This window comes from Protopterus annectens, chromosome 4.part0 (genome assembly GCF_019279795.1).
Source record: "Protopterus annectens isolate FY-2018-M chromosome 4.part0, PAN1.0, whole genome shotgun sequence".
Lineage (NCBI taxonomy): Eukaryota > Metazoa > Chordata > Ceratodontiformes > Protopteridae > Protopterus > Protopterus annectens.
In genome coordinates, this window is record NC_056733.1 from 976,039,679 (window position 1) to 976,061,352 (window position 21,674).

The window sequence follows — 21,674 nt, forward strand, 5'->3', positions numbered from 1 at the left end:
AACTATAAGATGTTATTGCATGGTGCAGTGGTGCAGCGGTTAGCATTGTCACCTCACAGCAAGAGGTTCACCAGTTTGATTCTTGACTGGGGTGCCTTCTGTGTGGAGTCTGCATGTTCTCCCTGCATTTGTGTGGGTTTCCTCTGGGTACTGCAGTTTCCTCCCACATTACAAAGACATGCATCTGGAGTGTTTCTCCCCGTGCCTCTGCTGAAAATTGGTGGTTCCAAGTCAGACTTTCCTGATAAACAAGTAATAAATAATAACACACAAACACCATTTTCTCTCTTGTGGCCAAAGCAGTGCTCAAACTTGGAGAATCATGGTCTTGTATATTAGATATTGATATATTATTAAATTAAAATATGATACCTTCCTCTCTGTCTAAGATGTGCAACGATCACAAGTTAAAGTTATTTTTTTTATTTTGCTCAAATTCCAGACGAGAAGGTCAGTTTTTGGATGACATTTGTACATCGAGATGCTTTCTAATGAACTGCAAACAAAAGAAGCCTAAATATATTTTTATGTTAAGACAGAGGTGTTTCTTGTGAACAGACTGCAAAACAAGGAAATGTCTCATGTTTAACTGAAAACAGTTTCAATTGTTGTGAAAATGTGAGTACAGAACTTGGAGATGAAGAAATATTTATAATTACCTAAACAGGTCAGAAGCTAGACTAGGACCAGGTCATCTCAATCTCACATTTAACTTATAGAAATATAGAATACTTCAGTTTTATTTTACTTTTATAGTAAAAATGTAACTTGTTGTTGTATCTTTCAGGTTTTCCTGGTTAGGGGTCGCCACAGCGGAACTCCGGTCTGCTAATGATTGGCAGTAGATTTTTACGTACCGAGTTGCCAGCCCTGATGCACAACCTTCAATGAAGGTACACCCATTCATGCATGTCTCCACACAGAAGATGCTTTAGCTGAGAATCGAACAGGACGTCTTACCATGAGGCGACAACGCTACCGCAGCACCACCACCGCAGCAAAAATGTAAGTAAACCTCTCAAATAGAAATGTATTTGGGGGAGACATTAGAATCGTTGTATGAGTTTGTGCAACATCTGAATAATATCACTGATTTTCTTCTCTTTACTTTTGAAAATTCTCAAGAATGAATATGCTTTTTGGATGTTACAGTAGTGAAGACAACAACTGCTATAGATACTCGGCTGTTTAATACATTTTGTAAGAGAAACAATATGGTACATGCAAATAGCATACATCCCAAACATGTAAAATGCAATCTTGTAAAAGGTCAGTTCTTTAGGTCAGCACGCCTCCATACAAAAGATAATGACATGTACGAATCCTTTCAGACTTTGATCATCTCTTGGAAAGAGGCTATACAGATACTGAGATTGTTGCAGCACAAAATGAAGCTATTGCTGTGAGAGATATGTGTACTAAGCCATGTTTTAATGAGATCCCATGTGATACTGGCAGTAATGATAATATGTCTTTTAAACCTCTACAAATGTGTCTTACATTTTCTAATGACACTAGTTCCATATGTAATATAGTTAAAAAGCATTGGAAATCCTTACGTCGGATAAGAAGTGCAAAGAAGGATTGGGTAAGTCACCTTCATTTTCTTTTAAAAATACACCATCTTTAAAAAAGATGTTTTGCTATAGGCCAGTAGGGGAAGCTAAAGTATGGTTAAAACAAATAGAATTGGTATCTTCTCTTGCCACCACTGCTATATGTGCCGATATATTAGGACTGATGACCGATATGTCCACCCTGATACTGAATGTGTTCTGGACATAAATGTTTATGCCAACTGTGGTACTTCTAATTTAGTATACCTGACTTCGTGTGAAGTCTGTGAAGCTTTCTGTGTTGGCAAGACAAACCGATGTCTAAGGGACAGAATCAGAGATCATGTGTATAGTACTAATAAGTTAAGACCAGAAGAATGCCCTTCCTAAATATATTAATAAAGCTGCTAGTAACCACTGTTTCAAGTTCATGATATTAGAAATATACAAAGTTGGTTTAAGGGGTGATGACATCAGAACACATGCAGAATGCCTGGAAATAAAACGGATGAATATCCTCCAGGCAACAAGAAGGAAAGGAAAGGGCTAAAATAAGTTTCTACCACTTAAACCATTACTGAAGTCACGTGGCTTAAAGCACTAGATTATAAATGTATTTTTTATTGTTTGCTTTAATTAGATCTGAAGAAGTACATGGAAGTATGAAACCGCTCATCTGTTTATCCTTGCTTTTTTTTTTTTAAGTATATTAAAAGTTGTTATACGCCTTTCTGCCTACCAGTTTATTTTATTTTTGATATTTTGTATATACTGATTTGCTCTTTTATTTTTCTTTTATTTTACTTTTGCATTACAATATATTTGATTTACTACATGAATATATGCATTTTGTTTTCTCAGCCTAATGTTGTAAACTAAAAGTGGAGATAGGGATACTTAAAACAGATGTATAGACCTGCAGGGTCCTGCTGACTGGAGGGAATATTAGGCTGTTAATTATTTTGCATAATGATCTACTGCAGGAATGTAACTAGAACATTCTATTTTCTATTGACAGTCCCCAACCTATTTGGCATTTAGAAAAATGGACAAACCTGTTCAGTGTGATGTCCCTATCACTTAAAATGTATATGTTATTTTCAGCTGCTCCTTCTATTAAATATACTGTTTTACAAGCTCGAGTCTGTTGTTTGGGACACTAATTTAGACAGTTGTAAACATATTATGACCTGAAAAGATCGCACCTTTGATTTGTTGTATCAGCATTACTTTTATTTTTTTGTATGTAGTTTTACGCATAATTTGGAAAAAAACACATCAGTATCAATATGCATAATTCTGTACTATTTTTTCTAAACTTTTCTTTTAATATTGCAAAGAATGTTGCTTTAATATAGGAATGATATCAAAGTTATGCATATAACAATGTCCATCTGTACAAATAAGGACACCAGTTTTGTAAGAATGTTCAAACTACAGCAGCTTTGATGTAAATGTGTGCATCAGCTTTTATTTAATTTAATTTATTGTGTAAAACTACTATACATCTTGGGTTATAGGTTGTGTAAATTGCAGCAATGTAATTTCAAAGATATATTTTGTAGTATAGACTTCTACACAGTTTGAAAATTCTAATATATTTATTTAAAAGGTTGTTTTCATATTATAAATCTGCCTGAAAGTCAAAAGGACAATGGGACAATGTCCTTCATCACCAGGATAAAATGTAACATCATTGTGAAAGTCATCATAAACAATGGAAACAACATCCAAGATATAAACATAACTTACTGGCTGATGGGTGTTACTTTGTTAACCTGGAAATGTATAAAACCTTGATTTTCTGTAGCTTAATTGTCAGTCTGTAAATTTTGGACTGGCTAATAAATACATATTGTATGACTGACCCTGTGGAGCCTCAGTTTTTTCATAATTGTGCTAACTGAATCTCTGAGTTTCTTTACAGGTTCTTCATATAATTATATTTACAAAGATCTTAAAAGTATTTCTTGAAACAGGGTTCAAATCTGACCCCTGGGGACCACCACACATTACTCCTTTATGTAGAGAAGTCCTGTCTTTGAACTGAATAAAGAAGTATTTTCTGCTTATCCATTCTGTAGAGGAACTGACACTCAAGGGCTTAAAATTTGTTAAAGTACCCTGATGGGGAATGCTATCAGAAACCTTCGGCATATCCAGGTATATGAAGTCCGTCAGTTTCTTTGATTTTGGGCATCTGTAACATCAGGAATGAGGTGTAGACAATGTGTAAGAAGACTAAACAGCAATGTCTAAGTGACTCCCTTTTGCTGTACCACAGAAACATTATCAAGCATATTTTCAGGCATCACAAACAAACCCCTAGTATCTTTCCATCTAAATTTTACAGAGAAGCATATGATGACCTTTATATCACACTGGGATGTGCTTAATAGGGATATTGTTTGATAAGTCATGGATGCCTTACCTGAAGCTGATTCTCTCATGTGTGTTAGACCGAGCTATTTCTGATGAAACAGTTTAATGCATGGTGGGGCAGATCGCCCGCTGTTCCATGCCCCTTTAAAACTAATATAAACTCCACCAAGGTCACCAAGGTTGAGGTCTTGGTAATAAGTTATATATCATTTTCATCTAAAGCCTGTTCAGTCTGCCAGGTGCAACTGAGGAGGTTTTCATTACGTAATTCACAATCAACAAATCAAATCCCACTTTGTAGAGGTACATACTGTTTTAAGTGTGAGACATTTAAAGGACAAGCCAAAATGGTATAATGGTTTCCAAAACTGAGCTCTTTTAACCCTTTTTGTAGATTGTGAGTTGGGATTTAATCTTGCCTGTTGAAAACTACATGAGGATGCCAAGATATGTAAAGGCTGCCAGGCTAGCTAGCTAGAATTTTCAGATAATTCTGTCATTTGTAAATATTAATATAAGCCACAGGCTTGTTCTCTTAAATGCGAAAAGCCTCTATTGGATGTTGAACTGAAAAAAAATAAACACCAGTGCACTCTACTATAAGAAATCTGATAAGTCAAGCATTGTGAAATTCTTTGATCTAAAACTCGGAGCCAATATGTCTAGAGGGAGGCATTCTGCCTATTGTTTTAAGCCCAGAGTTAATGGCTAGAATTTGCATGTATAATTTCTTTTATTGCTTTGGCTTCCTGACCAGCTTCAAGATCAAAAGGGCTATTAACCTCTGAATTTCTGTTAGCCTGGGAACCAGAAAGGAATGATGTAATCTGAAATGAATCAGTGGTATTGTGTTATCAATTTAAGGAAAGAATGAATGACAGCATTTGAGCATTTGTCTTGAGAACATCCAACTCACCAGCACTCTGCCTGTGTTCTATATGTAAGCTTATTTTAGAACCATGTTTTCTCTTAGATATAGTTAAGAACTAGGAAGATTAGATTAGTTTTTTTTCTGTATTGATGTCAGAATTTTTCTACTGTATTATTTTAAGTGATTTCTGAACTCTTGACTAGCACTGTGTAGTAAGAAGTATTGTCTTGTGTTTTTATTATTTATCATTAAATATTTTTAAACCTTTCAACTGTGGCTATTTTGTGTAGAGATATTTTAAGTTCTAAGAGTACATTGCATGTATTTATTGATATTGTACAAAGCCACTCCTATAGCCTTGCTGTTCAGTCACACTTACTATTTGGATAATAATATTGCACAGTATAATTGGACACCCTTTCATAAGGATCTTTTAGTAGCTGATAAATATTAGTGGGTGGTGGTAAGTGGTACTACATATAGTCTGGGTAAAAGGGGCACAACTGGATAACCTGTGCCAGTCTTCCACAGGAGTTTCTTTGTGGTTGTATATAACTCTTATCTCAATATGTGTGTGTGTGTCAGCTACTTGGGCAGGGACATGAAGCACCGGATGGACAGAGAGGGTGCTGGAGGTTTTAGCTTGCCCACTAGGCTGAGATATGGACCCTATAACTGTGCCAGTGGGGAGTCTTGTTAGGGACCTGGAGAAAAAGGGAGAAACCAACCCCAGACTGACTGTGATCTCTGTGTGCTCTTAAGGCAAATTGTACTTTACTGTGTGTGTATTTATTATCCTTTCCCTATAAGGATACCCCTCACTGGTGTTAGTGGTGAGGATTGAGGCTCCTTGATTGCTGGGTCAGTGCACGGGTGTCACATATTAATTGTTTGGCAGTGGTGGGATATCCATACCACATATTAATTGGTTGGCAAATACTAATTGGCTTGTAGTGGTGTGGGTAGTGTAAATTCCTTTAGCTTGTGTACAGTCATCACTGAAGATGTTTTGTATTCTAAATCAGCCACGCAGTGAAGACTCAGAGTTCAGATCACAATTATTTTATTTTTTTTTTTGTTAGCTTAGTTAGTCAGAGAGAGCAGGCAAGCATGTCAGCATAGGAGTATGAAAAGCTGACAAGGAGCCAGCTGGCTGAGATGTGCCAGGTTAGGGGACTGGTGCATGGAAACCTGACTAAGGCAGACATGATTGCAGCTTTGGTCACAGCTGCATCAGAAAACAGCAACCAGGAGGATGATCAGACTGGCAGTGAAGATGTACAACAGTCAGAGATTGGACAGCTCAACCTTTCTGCAGAGGACTTAAAAATCTATCTGGAGCTAAAGAGACTTGAGTTGGAGGCCAGACATTTGGAAATAGAAGCAGCTGAGAGACTGAGGTGTCTAGAGAGTGAGGACAATAAGAAACTGCGACATTTACAGGCTTAGGAGAATGAGAGACTGCTACACCTGGAAGCTGAGGAAAAGGAAAGGCAAAGGCAGTATGAGAAGGAGATGCTGAGTCTTCACCAGAGTCATGGAGGTAATGGGGAAGGGAGTAACTGAAGCCCAGAAGCACAAAAGGTCAGTAAATTTCTTCCACAGTTTAAAGAGGGGGATAATTTTGATAGCTTCATTCATATGTTTGAGAGGGTATGTAAACAGTATGATGTTGACCAAAGGCTCTGGGTACGGTTCATGACCTCCTTACTCCATGGTAAAGCTGTAAATGTGTTGTAAACAGCCACATGCAGGTAAAGACGAAAGCTGTACAATTCCAGACTCCAGATATTTAGTCACACAATTCCAAATTTCACACCACGATAGTAATCCAATTTGAAGAACACTCCAGTTGAAATATTTAAACTTTTTATTAAAAGCTAGCACAGTAAGCGCTTTCACCTTCTCGGCTTTATCAAACTACAAAGTGCCAATTCTATAGGAAGCATTTAAATACAATTCATTCAAACCCCATTGGTTCCTGCACACACTATGCATTCTGACATCACAGTTATTCCATAAAACTATTTAATACATTTAAAAATATAAACTTAAAACTTAAAAAATCAGAATACAATTTAATAAAACATTCCTACATTTTAATTCACATAAATACTTAAAACACATTTAATACCCTATATTCTACGGTCTATATATTCTCTTCTTCTTAAGTATGGGCCTCACCTGAATTCTGTCATTAATACCAGGGAATTTATCGGCTCTGAGCCTGATAATCCATTTGAGTTCACACTCTAATAAATATGTATCTAAATCCCCTCCTCTTATACTAGGTTTCACTTCTTGTATTACACTAAAACTAAATTCATGTTCTGCTCCCATCTGTTTAATATGCTTTGCTAGGGCATTACTATCAGCACCTGTCCTAATCGCATATACATGTTCCTGGATACGTTCCCTGAGCTGTCTACACGTTTTTCCTACGTAGAATACTGTACAGGAAACGCACCGGGCCAAATAAACAACATTAGTACTTACACAGGTAGTACCAGTATTAAAAGTGTACTCAACTTGTGTAGTGGGATGACAGAAACTTCTCCTAGTATTTATATATACACACTGATTACATTGACCACAAGCAACCGTGTTACTCCCATCTCTATTAGCTATAGACCTTTGAAACAATGGTCTATTACAAAATTTCCTTTTCAGGTTCTGTTTATTCTTAAAAGTGAACCTGGGATCCTTTCCTACCAACTCATATAAATCATCATCCAGACTTAATACTTGCCAATGCTGTTTAATAATACCAGTTATCATATCCACATCCCTTGTAAAATACAGGGGCATCCTAAGTACTTCTTGTGTCACCCTTTGATTCGACCTCACATAACCATCCCACTCAGAGAAATATGGTTTTGCTATACCATCTCTATATGCCTCCATTACCTTCATATGTCTACTTATATCAGTAAGGTTATACCCTCTCTCTAATAACCTATTCCTTAATGCTGACATCTCCAAAGAATAACTCTGTGTACATGGATTCAGTCTAGAGGCTCTCATAGACTGCCCTTTTATAATATTATTAAACACATATCTTGGATGCATGGACCGTCTGTGTAGCAAATTATTCCTGAAACAGGGTTTCCTATATATCGAAGTATTCAAAAGTCCATTAGTCATCCTAGTAATCTTCACATCCAAAAAAGGAAGTTCTATCCGAGAAAAATTAAAGGTAAATTTAAGATAACTCGTAACACTATTGACTTTTTCCTCAAACTGTAACAAAGATGTTTCATCTCCCTTCCAAATGAGGAAGAGATCATCCACAAAACGCCTATAATACTCAACATTATTCCTAAACAAATCCATCTGGAACAAAACTTCTTGCTCCCAATCAGCCATCACTATACTGGCGTAGCTATTGGCACACGAGGTGCCCATAGCTACGCCATCTTTTTGTATATACAAGTCTTCTTCGAAAATAAAGACATTATTTTCAAGTACAATTTCCATAAAAAGGGATAATACATCTATAAAACTCTCTTCAAAATCACTGTTCTTCTTTAAATAATTCTGACACCTAACTATCCCTTCAACGTTAGGAATAACTGTAAACAGGCTGACCACATCCAATGTTACTAGGATATATTCTTCAAAGTCATCTAGTTGTTTTGTATACTCATAAAGTTCAATCAAAAACTGTTTGCTATCTCTTAATACATATTTATTCTTATCGACTAATGGTCTCAGAAAAAACTCCACCAGTACAGAAAATGGTTCTGTTAACCAGCCTTGCCCTGCTACAATAGGGCGCATCGGTGGATCAACCAATGACTTATGTACTTTAGGAAGACCCTTTATCTCCGGTATCCTAGGATTACATACCTTCAAGTACATGTATAAAGGTTGCGGAATCACCTTACTCTGATACAAATCATTTAAAACATCATAAACTTGAAATATTTTTACACAAACTTCATTCAGACTTATCACTCCATAAAATCCTTCATCACTTAACATATTCTTCATACTAGCAACATATCTCTCTTTATCTAAAATCACCACAGGTCCTCCTTTATCTGAAGGTTTAATAACTATAGTTTCATCTCCCATTAAATCATTCATAGCTCTTCTTTGTAAGTATGTGAGGTTATATCTAGCTTTCTTGCCACCTTGCTTCTTCCCATTATAATATACATGTAAATCATTCTCAACCAATTTATAAAATGTTTCTAATAATGGATGTAAAGATGGTGTATATAAACTATTAGGACGGAACCTTTCTATCCCTTCTACTTCCACATTGGTCCCTCCATACTCTATTCTCAACTGTAATTTACGTAAAAACATTTTCAAGTCCACAATCGAATCAGTGATATCACTATCACAAGTGGGAATGAAGCTTAATCCTCTACTCAAAACTTCCTCTTCATATATTGTCAATACACGTTCAGATAAATTAATCACTAAGGACCTCCCACCCTCTCCCACATTTTCTTGAGGGTGGGTCCTGTGTGCTCTCCCCCTGACTCTTTCCTTTTGTTCCTGCCCCTGCTCTGGGATCTCTGTCTCCCAAAATGAGCTTTGTTGGCTATAGGAAAAGGGGCAGGTACAACGGATTTGCTTCCAGCAGCAGGGGGGGGACTATTACTATTAAGAGAGGATGTATTACTAGTCTGTGCAACTTTTCTTCTAACTACTGGTTCTTCATTGCTTATTTTCTCCTTAAACAATGTAGTTACTTCAGTTACATCATGTGAGGTAACATTATTAACTCCTGAACCAACATTCATGGCATTAATTCTATTTATATCATTTTTATTATGCGTATCTATTGAGTTACTATTAACCTCAACATCAGACGCACCATTACCATTTCCTGTTACATTCAAATTAGGATTTACATGCACATCACCATTTACAGCATTTAAATCAGTTCTCATTAGTGAACCGTTATTACTGTTAGTTCCTAAACCTTGAACATTGGTTCTTGATTCATTATTTCGTGGCCAAGTGAAGACCTGACCAATTCTGAAGTCATTAATGTCTCTATACAGTTTATTGCGCTTTTGTTCTAAAAGGCGCTTTTCAAATAATTCAACATTGTCCAACATTTTTTCCAGTCCCATTAAAACCTTTGAACCTTTGTATTTAGTCAAAATACATTCATACTGTTCATTTACTCTACTAGGTAACTCTTCTTCCTCAGTAGAATGGAACTCATTTAGAAGTTTCATATAATTAAAGCTGAGGTTCAGATTCAACTGTTGCCACTTCTGTAGCAAATCAGGAAAGTTATTACCTGATGTTGGCATCTTTATATATATAAATACTAGGAAAAGTTTCTGTCATCCCACTACACAGGTTGAGTACACTTTTAATACTGGTACAACCTGTATAAGTACTAATGTTGTTTATTTGGCCCGGTGCGTTTCCTGTACAGTTTTCTACGTAGGAAAAACGTGTAGACAGCTCAGGGAACGTATCCGGGAACATGTATATGCGATTAGGATAGGTGCTGATAGTAATGCCCTAGCGAAGCATATTAAACAGATGGGAGCGGAGCATGAATTTAGTTTTAGTGTAATACAAGAAGTGAAACCCAGTATGAGAGGAGGGGATTTAGATACATATTTATTAGAGTGCGAGCTCAAATGGATTATCAGGCTTAGAGCTGATAAATTCCCTGGTATTAATGATAGGATTCAGGTGAGGCCCATACTCAAGAAGAAGAGAATATATAGACCATAAGATGTAGGGTATTTAATGTGTTTTAAGTATTTATGTGAATTAAAATGTAGGAATGTTTTATTAAATTGTATTCTGATTTTTTAAGTTTTAAGTTTATATTTTTAAATGTATTAAATAGTTTTATGGAATAACTGTAATGTCAGAATGCATAGTATGTGCAGGAACCAATGGGATTTGAATGAATTGTATTTAAATGCTTCCTATAGAATTGGCACTTTGTAGTTTGATAAAGCCGAGAAGGTGAAAGCGCTTACTGTGCTAGCTTTTAATAAAAAGTTTAAATACTTCAACTGGAGTGTTCTTCAAATTGGATTACTATCGTGGTGTGAAATTTGGATTTGTGTGACTAAATATCTGGAGTCTGGAACTGTACAGCTTTCGTCTTTACCTGCATGTGGCTGTTTATAGTACTGTTTCTAGTATTTGGAGTTGCAGGAAAGTTAATCCCTTCGGTGGTGTGCTTGAGTTGTATTTTCTACGTTGTAAATGTGTTGTCTAAAATTTGTGATCAGGAATGCTTTGATTATACTGCTGTTAAGAACTGTTTGTTAGAATTTTTTAAGCTAATACCTGAAACGTATAGGAAAAAGTTTTGTGAGCATAGACACAAGGCAAATGAAAGTGTGTGTGAATATGTAGCTCAACTGAATGCTTATCTTCATAGGTGGATGAGTGGATGTCAGGTCACCACTTCTGAAGGGCTGGCAGACCTTTTGGTGAGGGGAACAATCCCTTAGCACTTTGCCTGAGGACATGAGGATCTGGTTAGCTGATAGACAATGTGCTACTTCAGATGAGTGAGCCAGTAAGTGGGGAAGACAAAATGCCAGTAGTAGGTTGTCTTGAGACAACAGGGGTACCGAACTACCATCCTGCAGATGTCCTGATAGGGAAGAATTTTGATGAGGCAGTACTATGTGTTAATGCAGTTACATGCAGTCAGGCTTTGAGACAAGCATGTGGATCTGGTAGCCTGGGGGAGATCCAGACAGACCGCATACTTGCAGCCAAGACTGGTGAGGTGGTTATTTCAGGGAGTGAGCTACTCTGTAGCAGTGAAACTGAATGTGAGCCACAGCTGCTTGTGAGTACTGATGGTCCCTTGGATAGAATGACTGCAAAGGTAGAGGTGAGTAGTAGCACCCAGGCTGATAGTGAGGCACCACTGTCAGAGGATGCCAGACTTCCTGTGGAAGGGGAGCTGGGAAGAGTTACAAAGAGGGAGTTGAGACAGGCTCAGCTCTCAGACCCTACATTGCAAGGCCTGAGACAGGCAGCTAGTGAGGCACCTTATTCTCAAGGGAAGAGGGAATCTGTATACTGGGACAAAGGGTTACTGGATAGAGAGTGGACCCCTGAGGGAGGGCTAGAAGGTGAGACAGTACAGCAGTTGGTAGTGCCTAGAGCCTACCATTTGGCACTTTTAGCCATAGCCCATGATATTCCCTTTGTAGGTCATATGGCCATAAAATGTACAAAGAGACGTATTTCCAGAGATGTAACAGGGTACTGCAGGACCTGTGAGAGTGCCAAAAGGTAGGCAAGGCAGGAGAAAGGTGAGAGCTCCTTTGATGCCTTTGCCTGTGATTGACGAGCCATTTCAGAGGGTATCTATGGATATTGTGGGGCCTCTGAGTACCCCAAGTTCTACAGGGAAAAAGTATGCCCTAGTGGTAGTAGATTATCCTACAATATACCCTGAGGGAGTGGCTTTGTCCTTCATTGAGGCAGGACAGGTGGCAAATGCTTTGTTAGAGATTTTCAGCTGGGTAGGTTTCCCAAAAATAATACTGACTGACAGAGGTGCCAATTTCATGTCAGACCTGCTGGCTTATCTGTGGACGTACTGTAGGGTGAAGCACCTGAAGACCACCCCCTACCATCCCCAGACTAATGGTCTTGTTGAGAGGTTAAACTCTACAATCAAGTCCATGTTACAGGCATTCGCAGACCAGTTTAAGAGGGAGTGGGACAAATATTGTTGTTTACTTACAGAGAGTTTCCCCAGGAATCCACAGGTTTTTCACCCTTTGAGTTGCTGTATGACCATAGGGTGAAGTGACCTCTAGATTTAATTTGAGAGGAGTGGGAAGGTGACTGTGAATCTCACAAGGAGGCTGTTGTGGCATATGTCCTAAACCTCAGGATAAGGCTCAGGAAACTCATGGGCTTGGCCCAGGAGAACCTGGCAGAAGCCCAACAACAGAAAAAGGTATGGTAGGACAGGAATACTTGAGCTAGAGAGTATGCTGCAGGGCAGCAGGTGATGGTTCTCATTCCTGTCAGACACAACAAGCTGCAAGCAGCTTGGGAGGGACCCTACAAGGTGGTAAGAAAGGTACGTTATATTAACTACATGGTGGAACTGGTAGGCAGGAGGCAGGGGCACAAATTGTACCATGTTAACATGATGAAACCTTACCATGATAGGTAGGCCCTTGTGCTGAGCATTTGCATTGGATTGCAGGAGGAATCTGAGGGACATCTGGTAAATGATCTCCTCAGTGAGACTCGGACTGACACCTCAGTGGAAGGGGTAGCAATGTCCCAGCAGCTATCTCCTACCCATGTTCGAGAAATCCAAGCAGTGTTATAGGAGTTTGGGGACACGTTCACTGGGAAACCAGGGTGGACCCACCTGGTGCATACAATACCCCAAAGGCCTATTAGGCAGGCCCCTTACAGGGTACCTGAGAGAGGCAAACAGACTCTGAGGGAGGAGATACAGGAAATATTGTAACTAGGGTTAATTCAGGAGTCCAAAAGTCCCTGGCCCTCCCCAGTAGTGCTGGTGCCAAAGAAGGATGGCAGCACCAGGTTCTGTGTGGACCACAGGAAATTAAATAGTCACACAGAGTCAGATGCTTACCCCATGCCTAGGACAGATGAGGCCATAGAGCAGCTGGGTGGGGCTAAGTATCTTACAACCATTAATCTTACCAAGGGTTACTGGCAGGTGCCCTTGACTCCCAGTGCTAGAGAGACGTCAGCCTTTGTGACTCCTTTTGGCTTGTATGAGTTAACAAAGATGCCCTTTGGGATGAAAAATGCCCCAGCGACTTTCCAGAGGCTGGTAGATCATATCCTAGCAGGAGCAGGAGGGTTTGCCCTTGCTTACATAGATGATATTGCCATCTACAAACATTCCTGGCAAGAGCATCTTCAGCATATCAGGGAGGTGCTGGGCAGACTACAGAGAGCAGGGTTGACCATTAAGCCCAGCAAATGTCAGGTGGGTATGGCAGAGATCTCCTACCTGGGACATAGAATGGGAAGTGGTAAGATCAGGCCAGAACTTGCCAAAGTAGAAATAGAAATCATTCAGGCATGGCCTGCACATTTTACCAAAAAGCAAGGGAGGGCATTCGTAGGGACAGCAATGTACTACAGAATGTTTGTCCCCAGTTTATTTATTTATTTTTATTTATTTATGCAACATTTGTTAACCGGGAAAGTCCGACTTGGAACGTAGCCAATTTTCAGAGGAGGCCCGGGGAGAAATGCTCCAGATGCATGTCTTTGAATGTGGGAGGAAACCAGAGCACCCAGAGGAAACCCACACAAATGCAGGGAGGACATGCAGACTCCACACAGAAGGCACCCCAGCATCGAACCAGAGAACCTATTGCTGTGAGGTGACAACACTACTGTTGCACCACTGCGCTGTCCATAGTACCATAGCTGCTCCCCTCACAGACCTGACAAGGAAGAACAGGTCAAATAAGGTAGTGTGGACCTCAGCATGTGAGCAGGCATTCCAGAAGCTTAAAGAAGCTTTGGGAGGGCCCCCTGTGTTAGCCAGTCTAGATTACAGCAAAGAATTTGTTGTGCAGGTGGATGCTTCAAACCATGGGGTGGGGGCTGTACTTAGCCAGATTTCTTCATAGGGAGAAGAGCACCCAGTGGTTTATCTCAGTCATAGGCTCCAACCCATGGAAGAATGCTATGCAGCTGTAGAAAAGGAATATCTAGCCATAGTGTGGGCACTGCAGAAATTTCAGCCTTATCTGTATGGAAGAAAATTCACTGTAGTGACAGATCACAATTCCCCTAACATGGTTAAACACAGCCAGCCAGCAAAATGCCAAGTTGCTAAGATGGAGCCTAGGGTTGCAACCATATATGTCAGTGCAGCACCTCAGTGGAATTAGCAATGCCAATGCAGATGGGCCCTCAAGACAGGGAATGGGGTAAGGTATACTCAGATAGACCTAACTGTCTCAAGCAACGTTTCTCAAGGGTCACTCCAGGGGGGAGATATGTGAAGATATGTAAATGCTGCCAGCCTAGCTAGATATCATTTTCAGATAATTCTGTCATTTGTGAATATTAAAATAAGCCACAGGCTCATTCTGTTAAATGTAAAAAGACTGTATTGGATATTGAACTGAATCAAAAATGCAACAACAGTGCACTCTGCTGTAAGAAAGCTGATAAGTTAAGCATTGTGAAATTCTTTGATCTAAAACTCGGAGCTGAGATGTCTAGAGGGAGGCATTATGCCTATTGTTTTGGGGCCAGAGGTAATGGCTAGAATTTACATGTATAATTTCTTTTACTGCTCTGGCTTCCTGACCAGCTGCAAAATCAAAAGGGCTATTAACCTCTGAGTGTCTGTTAGCCTGGGAACCAGAAATAAATGACGTAACCTGAAATGAATCAGTGGTACTGTGTTATCAATTTAAGGACAGAAAGAATGAGGGCATTTTAGTATTTGTCTTGAGAACATCCAACTCACAAGCACTCTGCCTGTATTCTATATGTAAGTTTATTTTAGAACTGTGTTTTCTCTTAGATATAGCTAGGAACTAGGAAGATTAAATTATTTTTTTCTATATTGATGTCAGAACTTTTATACTGTATTATAGGTTCATAGGTTCATAGATTAGTACTAACCTATGAACCTATGAACCCAAGATTAGTTTTTTTTCTGAATTGATGTCAGAACTTTTCTACTGTATTATTTTAAATATTTCTCTGTGATCTCTGAATTCTTGACTAGCACTGTGTAGTAAGACGTACTGTCTTGTGTTTTTATTATTTATTATTAAATGTTTTTAAACCTTTCAACTGTGGCTGTTTTGTGTAGAGATAATTTAAGCTCTAGAGTACATTGCATGTATATAGTGATACTGGCCAAGCCACTCCAGTAAGCCTTGACTGTTCAGTTGCACTTACCATTTGGATAATAATATTGCACAGTATAATTGGACACCCTTTCATAAGGGCCTTTTAGTAGCTGATGAATAATAGTGAGTGGTGGCAAGTGGTACTACCATATAGTCTAGGTAAAGGGGGCACAGCTGAAGAACCTGTGTCAGCCTTCCCCAGGAGTGTCTGTGTGGTTGTATGTAACTCTTATCTCAAAGTGTGTGTGTGTCAGCTATTTGGACAGGGGCATGAAGCACTGGTTGGACAGAGAGGGTGCTGAAGGTTTTAGCTTTCCCACTAGGCTGAGATCTGGACCTTACAGCTGTGCCAGTGGGGAGTCTTATTGGGAACCTGGAGAGAAAAGGAGAAACCAGCCCCAGACTGACTGTGATCTCTGTGTGCTCCTAAGGGGAATTGTACTTTACTGTGTGTATTTGTTATCCTTTCGCTACATGGACGCCTCTCACTAGTGTTAGTGGTGAGGATTGAGGTTCCTTGATTGCTGGGCCAGTGCACGGGCATCACAGAGGAATGCAATGAATGCAGTACTCTGATGAAAGGACTGTCTCTGTAATTTCATAATCAGACAATGTTAGCAAAATAAGTCTTACAACTTTCACCTGATCATTACCAAAAAAGCTGAGAAACAATCTTTTTGATTTCCTTGGCAGAGATGGGCTAGAGCTCTCCTATGAAAGTGAGTTATTCAGGGCCTGTGAGTTTCCACTAAAAAGCAAATAATGCCCGGTGCTGTGCATTGGCTGGTGTGTCATATAACTTGTACATCCCCTAATGAGGAGTCATTGTCATAAGTAACTTTGGCCACATATGCAGTGACACACTGGTTGCCAGCTAGTGTCTGCATTTTCACTCTATACAAAATGCGTTATCTAACAACATATTCTAAAGTACAACAGGACACCTGGACATGTAAAACACTGACTCAGTATAGAACATTTAGTGAATCTGTAGGTGTGGAAATGTGCAATACATGATACTGGACTGTGTGTACAGTTTCTGAACGGATGAGGTTATATCTCAATAGGATGTTAACTTTCATTATTTACGCCTTTACTGTAATAAATGTAAACCCAGACAAGCTTACCTCTTCTTTGTTGTGCGTAAGCAGCTTAGCACAGAGCAGGAAGTCTTCATACTTAGAAAAGGGTATCACTGGTTCAGGAAGTTCTCTCAAGTACAGTTTTAGCAAAGAAGCCACAGTATGCACATCAGTGTTACTGAAATATTAAAAAATATACAAAGTAACAAAAATTATACCATTTGTTTCTATACATTTTAGAAAATATATTTTCAGAATATATAAAAGATGGAGGCAGTACAGTTTAACTAACAAAATCCCTCCAATTCCATGATGCAACTCTACTAGTCCTAATACAATACTAAAACTTTAAAGAACCCATAATCAAACCGCAGATGTAATAATTAGTGCACATAAAATAGAGTAACAACTGTAACAGCTGCAGAACATGATCAAAAGGATCTGAAATGTTGATTAATGCCCTTGTGTTTCTTAAAATGAAAATGTTTTTATTTCCAAGTTCACACTTTTATCATACAATTAACACTGATTGTCATTGAAATGGGGGGGGGGGGGTAAGCTGCCAATGCTGCTTTTTTGTGTGTTAATAAATTACTTAATCACCCCTCTCATATTCAGTATATCATTACAAAGTGGAAATGCCTGAAATTTGGATAAACACAGTTGGTTCTTGATGCTACTTGGGAGACAAAATGATTATAATTAGCCAACATTAAAAAAAGAAAAAAGACTAGGAAAGAAGAACAAGTCTTAATTAAAAATGACTTATATGGGATAGAAGTCTTAATTAAAAATGACTTATATGAGATAGAAGTCTTAATTAAAAATGACTTATATGGGATAGAAGTCTTAATTAAAAATGACTTATATGGGATAGAAGTCTTAATTAAAAAAATGACTTATATGGGATAGAAGTCTTAATTAAAAATTACTTATATGGGATAGAAGTCTTAATTAAAAATGACTTATATGGGATAGAAGTCTTAATTAAAAATGACTTATATGGGATAGAAGTCTTAATTAAAATGACTTATATGGGATAGAAGTCTTAATTAAAAATGACTTATATGGGATAGAAGTCTTAATTAAAAATGACTTATATGGGATAGAAGTCTTAATTAAAAATGACTTATATGGGATAGAAGTCTTAATTAAAAATGACTTATATGGGATAGAAGTCATAATTAAAAATGACTTATATGGGATAGAAGTCTTAATTAAAAAAATGACTTATATGGGATAGAAGTCTTAATTAAAAATGACTTATATGTGATAGAAGTCTTAATTAAAAAATGACTTATATGGGATAGACGTCTTAATTAAAAAATGACTTATATGGGATAGAAGTCTTAATTAAAAATGACTTATATGGGATAGAAGTCTTAATTAAAAAAATGACTTATATGGGATAGAAGTCTTAATTAAAAATTACTTATATGGGATAGAAGTCTTAATTAAAAATGACTTATATGGGATAGAAGTCTTAATTAAAAATGACTTATATGGGATAGAAGTCTTAATTAAAAATGACTTATATGGGATAGAAGTCATAATTAAAAATGACTTATATGGGATAGAAGTCTTAATTAAAAAATGACTTATATGGGATAGAAGTCTTAATTAAAAATTACTTATATGGGATAGAAGTCTTAATTAAAAATGACATATGGGATAGAAGTCTTAATTAAAAATGACTTATATGGGATAGAAGTCATAATTAAAAATGACTTATATGGGATAGAAGTCTTAATTAAAAAAATGACTTATATGGGATAGAAGTCTTAATTAAAAATGACTTATATGGGATAGAAGTCATAATTAAAAATGACTTATATGGGATAGAAGTCATAATTAAAAATGACTGTGGTGTACCACAGGGCTCAGTCCTGGGCCCACTCTTGTTTGGCATCTACTTTTCCGAAGTACAAGCAAACACAGGAGGGTTATGGCTGACAAAGTTTGCAGATGACTGCAAACTGGGCGCCATAGTAGAAAACACATCTGACACAGATATCCTTCAGAAGGGTCTCACAGAAACGGATAACTGGTGCCAGAGCCATGGCCTAAAGTTAAATGCCAAAAAATGCATAGTCATACCCTTCGGGAAAAACAGGGTTACCCCTAGCTACCAAATAGGTGGCAATCCACTGAGCACAGAAGAAGTTATCAGGGACCTGGGGACCCAGGTTGATAGTAGTCTGTCATTCGACACCCATGTAGCTAAAGTAGTTAGGAAGACCTTCTACATTGCCCACCTTATCATGAAGGGATTCTCATCTAGGTCAAGGGAGGTCATAGTCTCCCTATACTCATCACTCATCAGACGAATGATTGAGTACAATGCCCCATTTGGAATGTATCTGACCCGACACTTGCAGCAGCTGGAGAGGCCACAAAAGTTCCTCACCAAAAGGATAAAGGGTCTCAAACATCTGTCCTATGCTGCCCGACTGAAAGAACTCCAGCTCTATTCAGTCGCCACCGCTTGCTCAGAGGTGACCTTTGCCTAACATACAAGGCCATGTCAAACCCAGATTTGATGAATATGCTTCACCTCAAAAATCTAGATCCGTCAGAGCCACAAGGGCGGAGGCTTAAACCTCGACACGGCTATTAATAGGACGTGCTGGAGGGATAGATTCATCACCCAAAGACTCCCTATGCTGTGGAATAAAATCCCGGTATATGTGAGGCAGAGCACCTCACTGGCCTTGTTCAAGAGAAATCTTGACCAATGGATGGGAGATCGCAGATATACCCCAGGGATTACCTCAGTGTCACTGCTCAACAGAGGCACAGCAAAATAATGGGTATAGTTCCCCATACTAAAGGGGTGGCGTAAGCCACAAAACTATGGGCTAGGCTTGTAAATGCCCTCGGGCAGATAGCCTAGTATGAACCTATGAACCTATGAACTTATATGGGATAGAAGTCTTAATTAAAAATGACTTATATGGGATAGAAGTCTTAATTAAAAATGACTTATATGGGATAGAAGTCTTAATTAAAAAATGACTTATATGGGATAGAAGTCTTAATTAAAAAATGACTTATATGGGATAGAAGTCTTAATTAAAATGACTTATATGGGATAGAAGTCTTAATTAAAATGACTTATATGGGATAGAAGTCTTAATTAAAAATGACTTATATGGGATAGAAGTCTTAATTAAAATGACTTATATGGGATAGAAGTCTTAATTTAAAAAATGACTTATATGGGATAGAAGTCTTAATTAAAAATGACTTATATGGGATAGAAGTCTTAATTAAAAAAATGACTTATATGGGATAGAAGTCTTAATTAAAAAATGACTTATATGGGATAGAAGTCTTAATTAAAAATTACTTATATAGGATAGAAGTCTTAATTAAAATGACTTATATGGGATAGAAGTCTTAATTAAAAAAATTACTTATATGGGATAGAAGTCTTAATTAAAAATGACTTATATGGGATAGAAGTCTTAATAAAAAAATGACTTATATGGGATAGAAGTCTTAATTAAAAAATGACTTATATGGGATAGAAGTCTTAATTAAAAATGACTTATATGGGATAGAAGTCTTAATTAAAAATGACTTATATGGGATAGAAGTCTTAATTAAAATGACTTATATGGGATAGAAGTCTTAATTAAAAATGACTTATATAGGATACGACTGCTCTAAGGTTTTGGAGAGAACAGTCCATACACGGGCCACATGGTGGAAAATATCCATAGCATATATAAATGAAAAAGAGACATGTCCAGAAAGACAATTTTAACAGAACTGATAGGCCTAATCAGGTAAAAAATGAAACAGTATTTTTGGAGGGGGATAAAGGACCTTACTTCTGAAGAGTCAGTGAAAGAAACAAAAGAAAAATCCTCAGGATTACTGGCGGAACTAGAAAAGTCTGGAGTAAGGCTGAGATCTATGCTTGAGATCTTCAATTGTGAGTCATGTGGCAGTGGGTGTGACCAGCTCCAGACAAGATGGCAGCATAATCCTGTCAATAGCAGCAAGAGGTATGAATTGTGATTTTACGAAGAGAGCTAAAATCCCTGGTGTCAGAATTGTAGTACACAGACTGGAGCCAAACAGTTGGGGCAATTTAAAGCAGCCGAACCACAGGATAACCTTGTTCTACTATTTCAGTGGCTTTCTAAGATTGTGACAGGGATGGAAGCTTATCACAAGATGGCTCTCAGTATGGTGGGCAGAAGCTTATCACGAGGTGGTGCTCAGTATGGTGGGCAGAAGCTTATCACAAGATGGTGCTCACTATGGTAAGATGATGTTTATCACAAGATGGTGCTCACTATGGTAAGATGATGTTTATCACAAGATGGTGCTCACTATGGTGAGATGATGTTTATCACAAGATGGTGCTCACTATGGTAAGATGATGTTTATCACAAGATGGTGCTCACTATGGTGAGATGATGTTTATCACAAGATGGTGCTCACTATGGTAAGATGATGTTTATCACAAGATGGTGCTCACTATGGTAAGATGATGTTTATCACAAGATGGTGCTCAGTATGGTAAGATGATGTTTATCACAAGATGGTGCTCACTATGGTAAGATGATGTTTATCACAAGATGGTGCTCACTATGGTAAGATGATGTTTATCACAAGATGGTGCTCACTATGGTGAGCTGATGTTTATCACAAGATGGTGCTCACTATGGTAAGATGATGTTTATCACAAGATGGTGCTCACTATGGTGAGCTGATGTTTATCATAAGATGATGCTCAGTATGGTGGGAAGAAGCTTATCACAAGATGGCACTCACAATAGTGAGCAGATGTTTATCACAAGATGGTGCTCACTATGGTGGGTAGTGAAGTGCAGGAGCTTTCCCAGCAGGTTACACAAGTTATTAAAGTTCATAGGGAGCAGAAAGATAAAATAAGAGTCTTGGAGACTAAATTAAATCTACATCA

At 38.1% G+C, this 21,674-nt stretch overlaps 1 protein-coding gene across 2 annotated transcripts in view; it reads right to left on the reverse strand.

Moving 5' to 3' along the window:
• Positions 1 to 21,674, reverse strand: part of LOC122799706 (rho GTPase-activating protein 24-like) — a 1,273,531-nt gene that overhangs the window by 236,741 nt on the left and 1,015,116 nt on the right. For both annotated transcript variants that reach the window (XM_044068942.1, XM_044068943.1), the window contains one exon: positions 16,781 to 16,913. In XM_044068942.1, the coding sequence (XP_043924877.1) occupies positions 16,781 to 16,913 (133 nt within the window). The remainder of the gene's footprint in view (positions 1 to 16,780; positions 16,914 to 21,674) is intronic.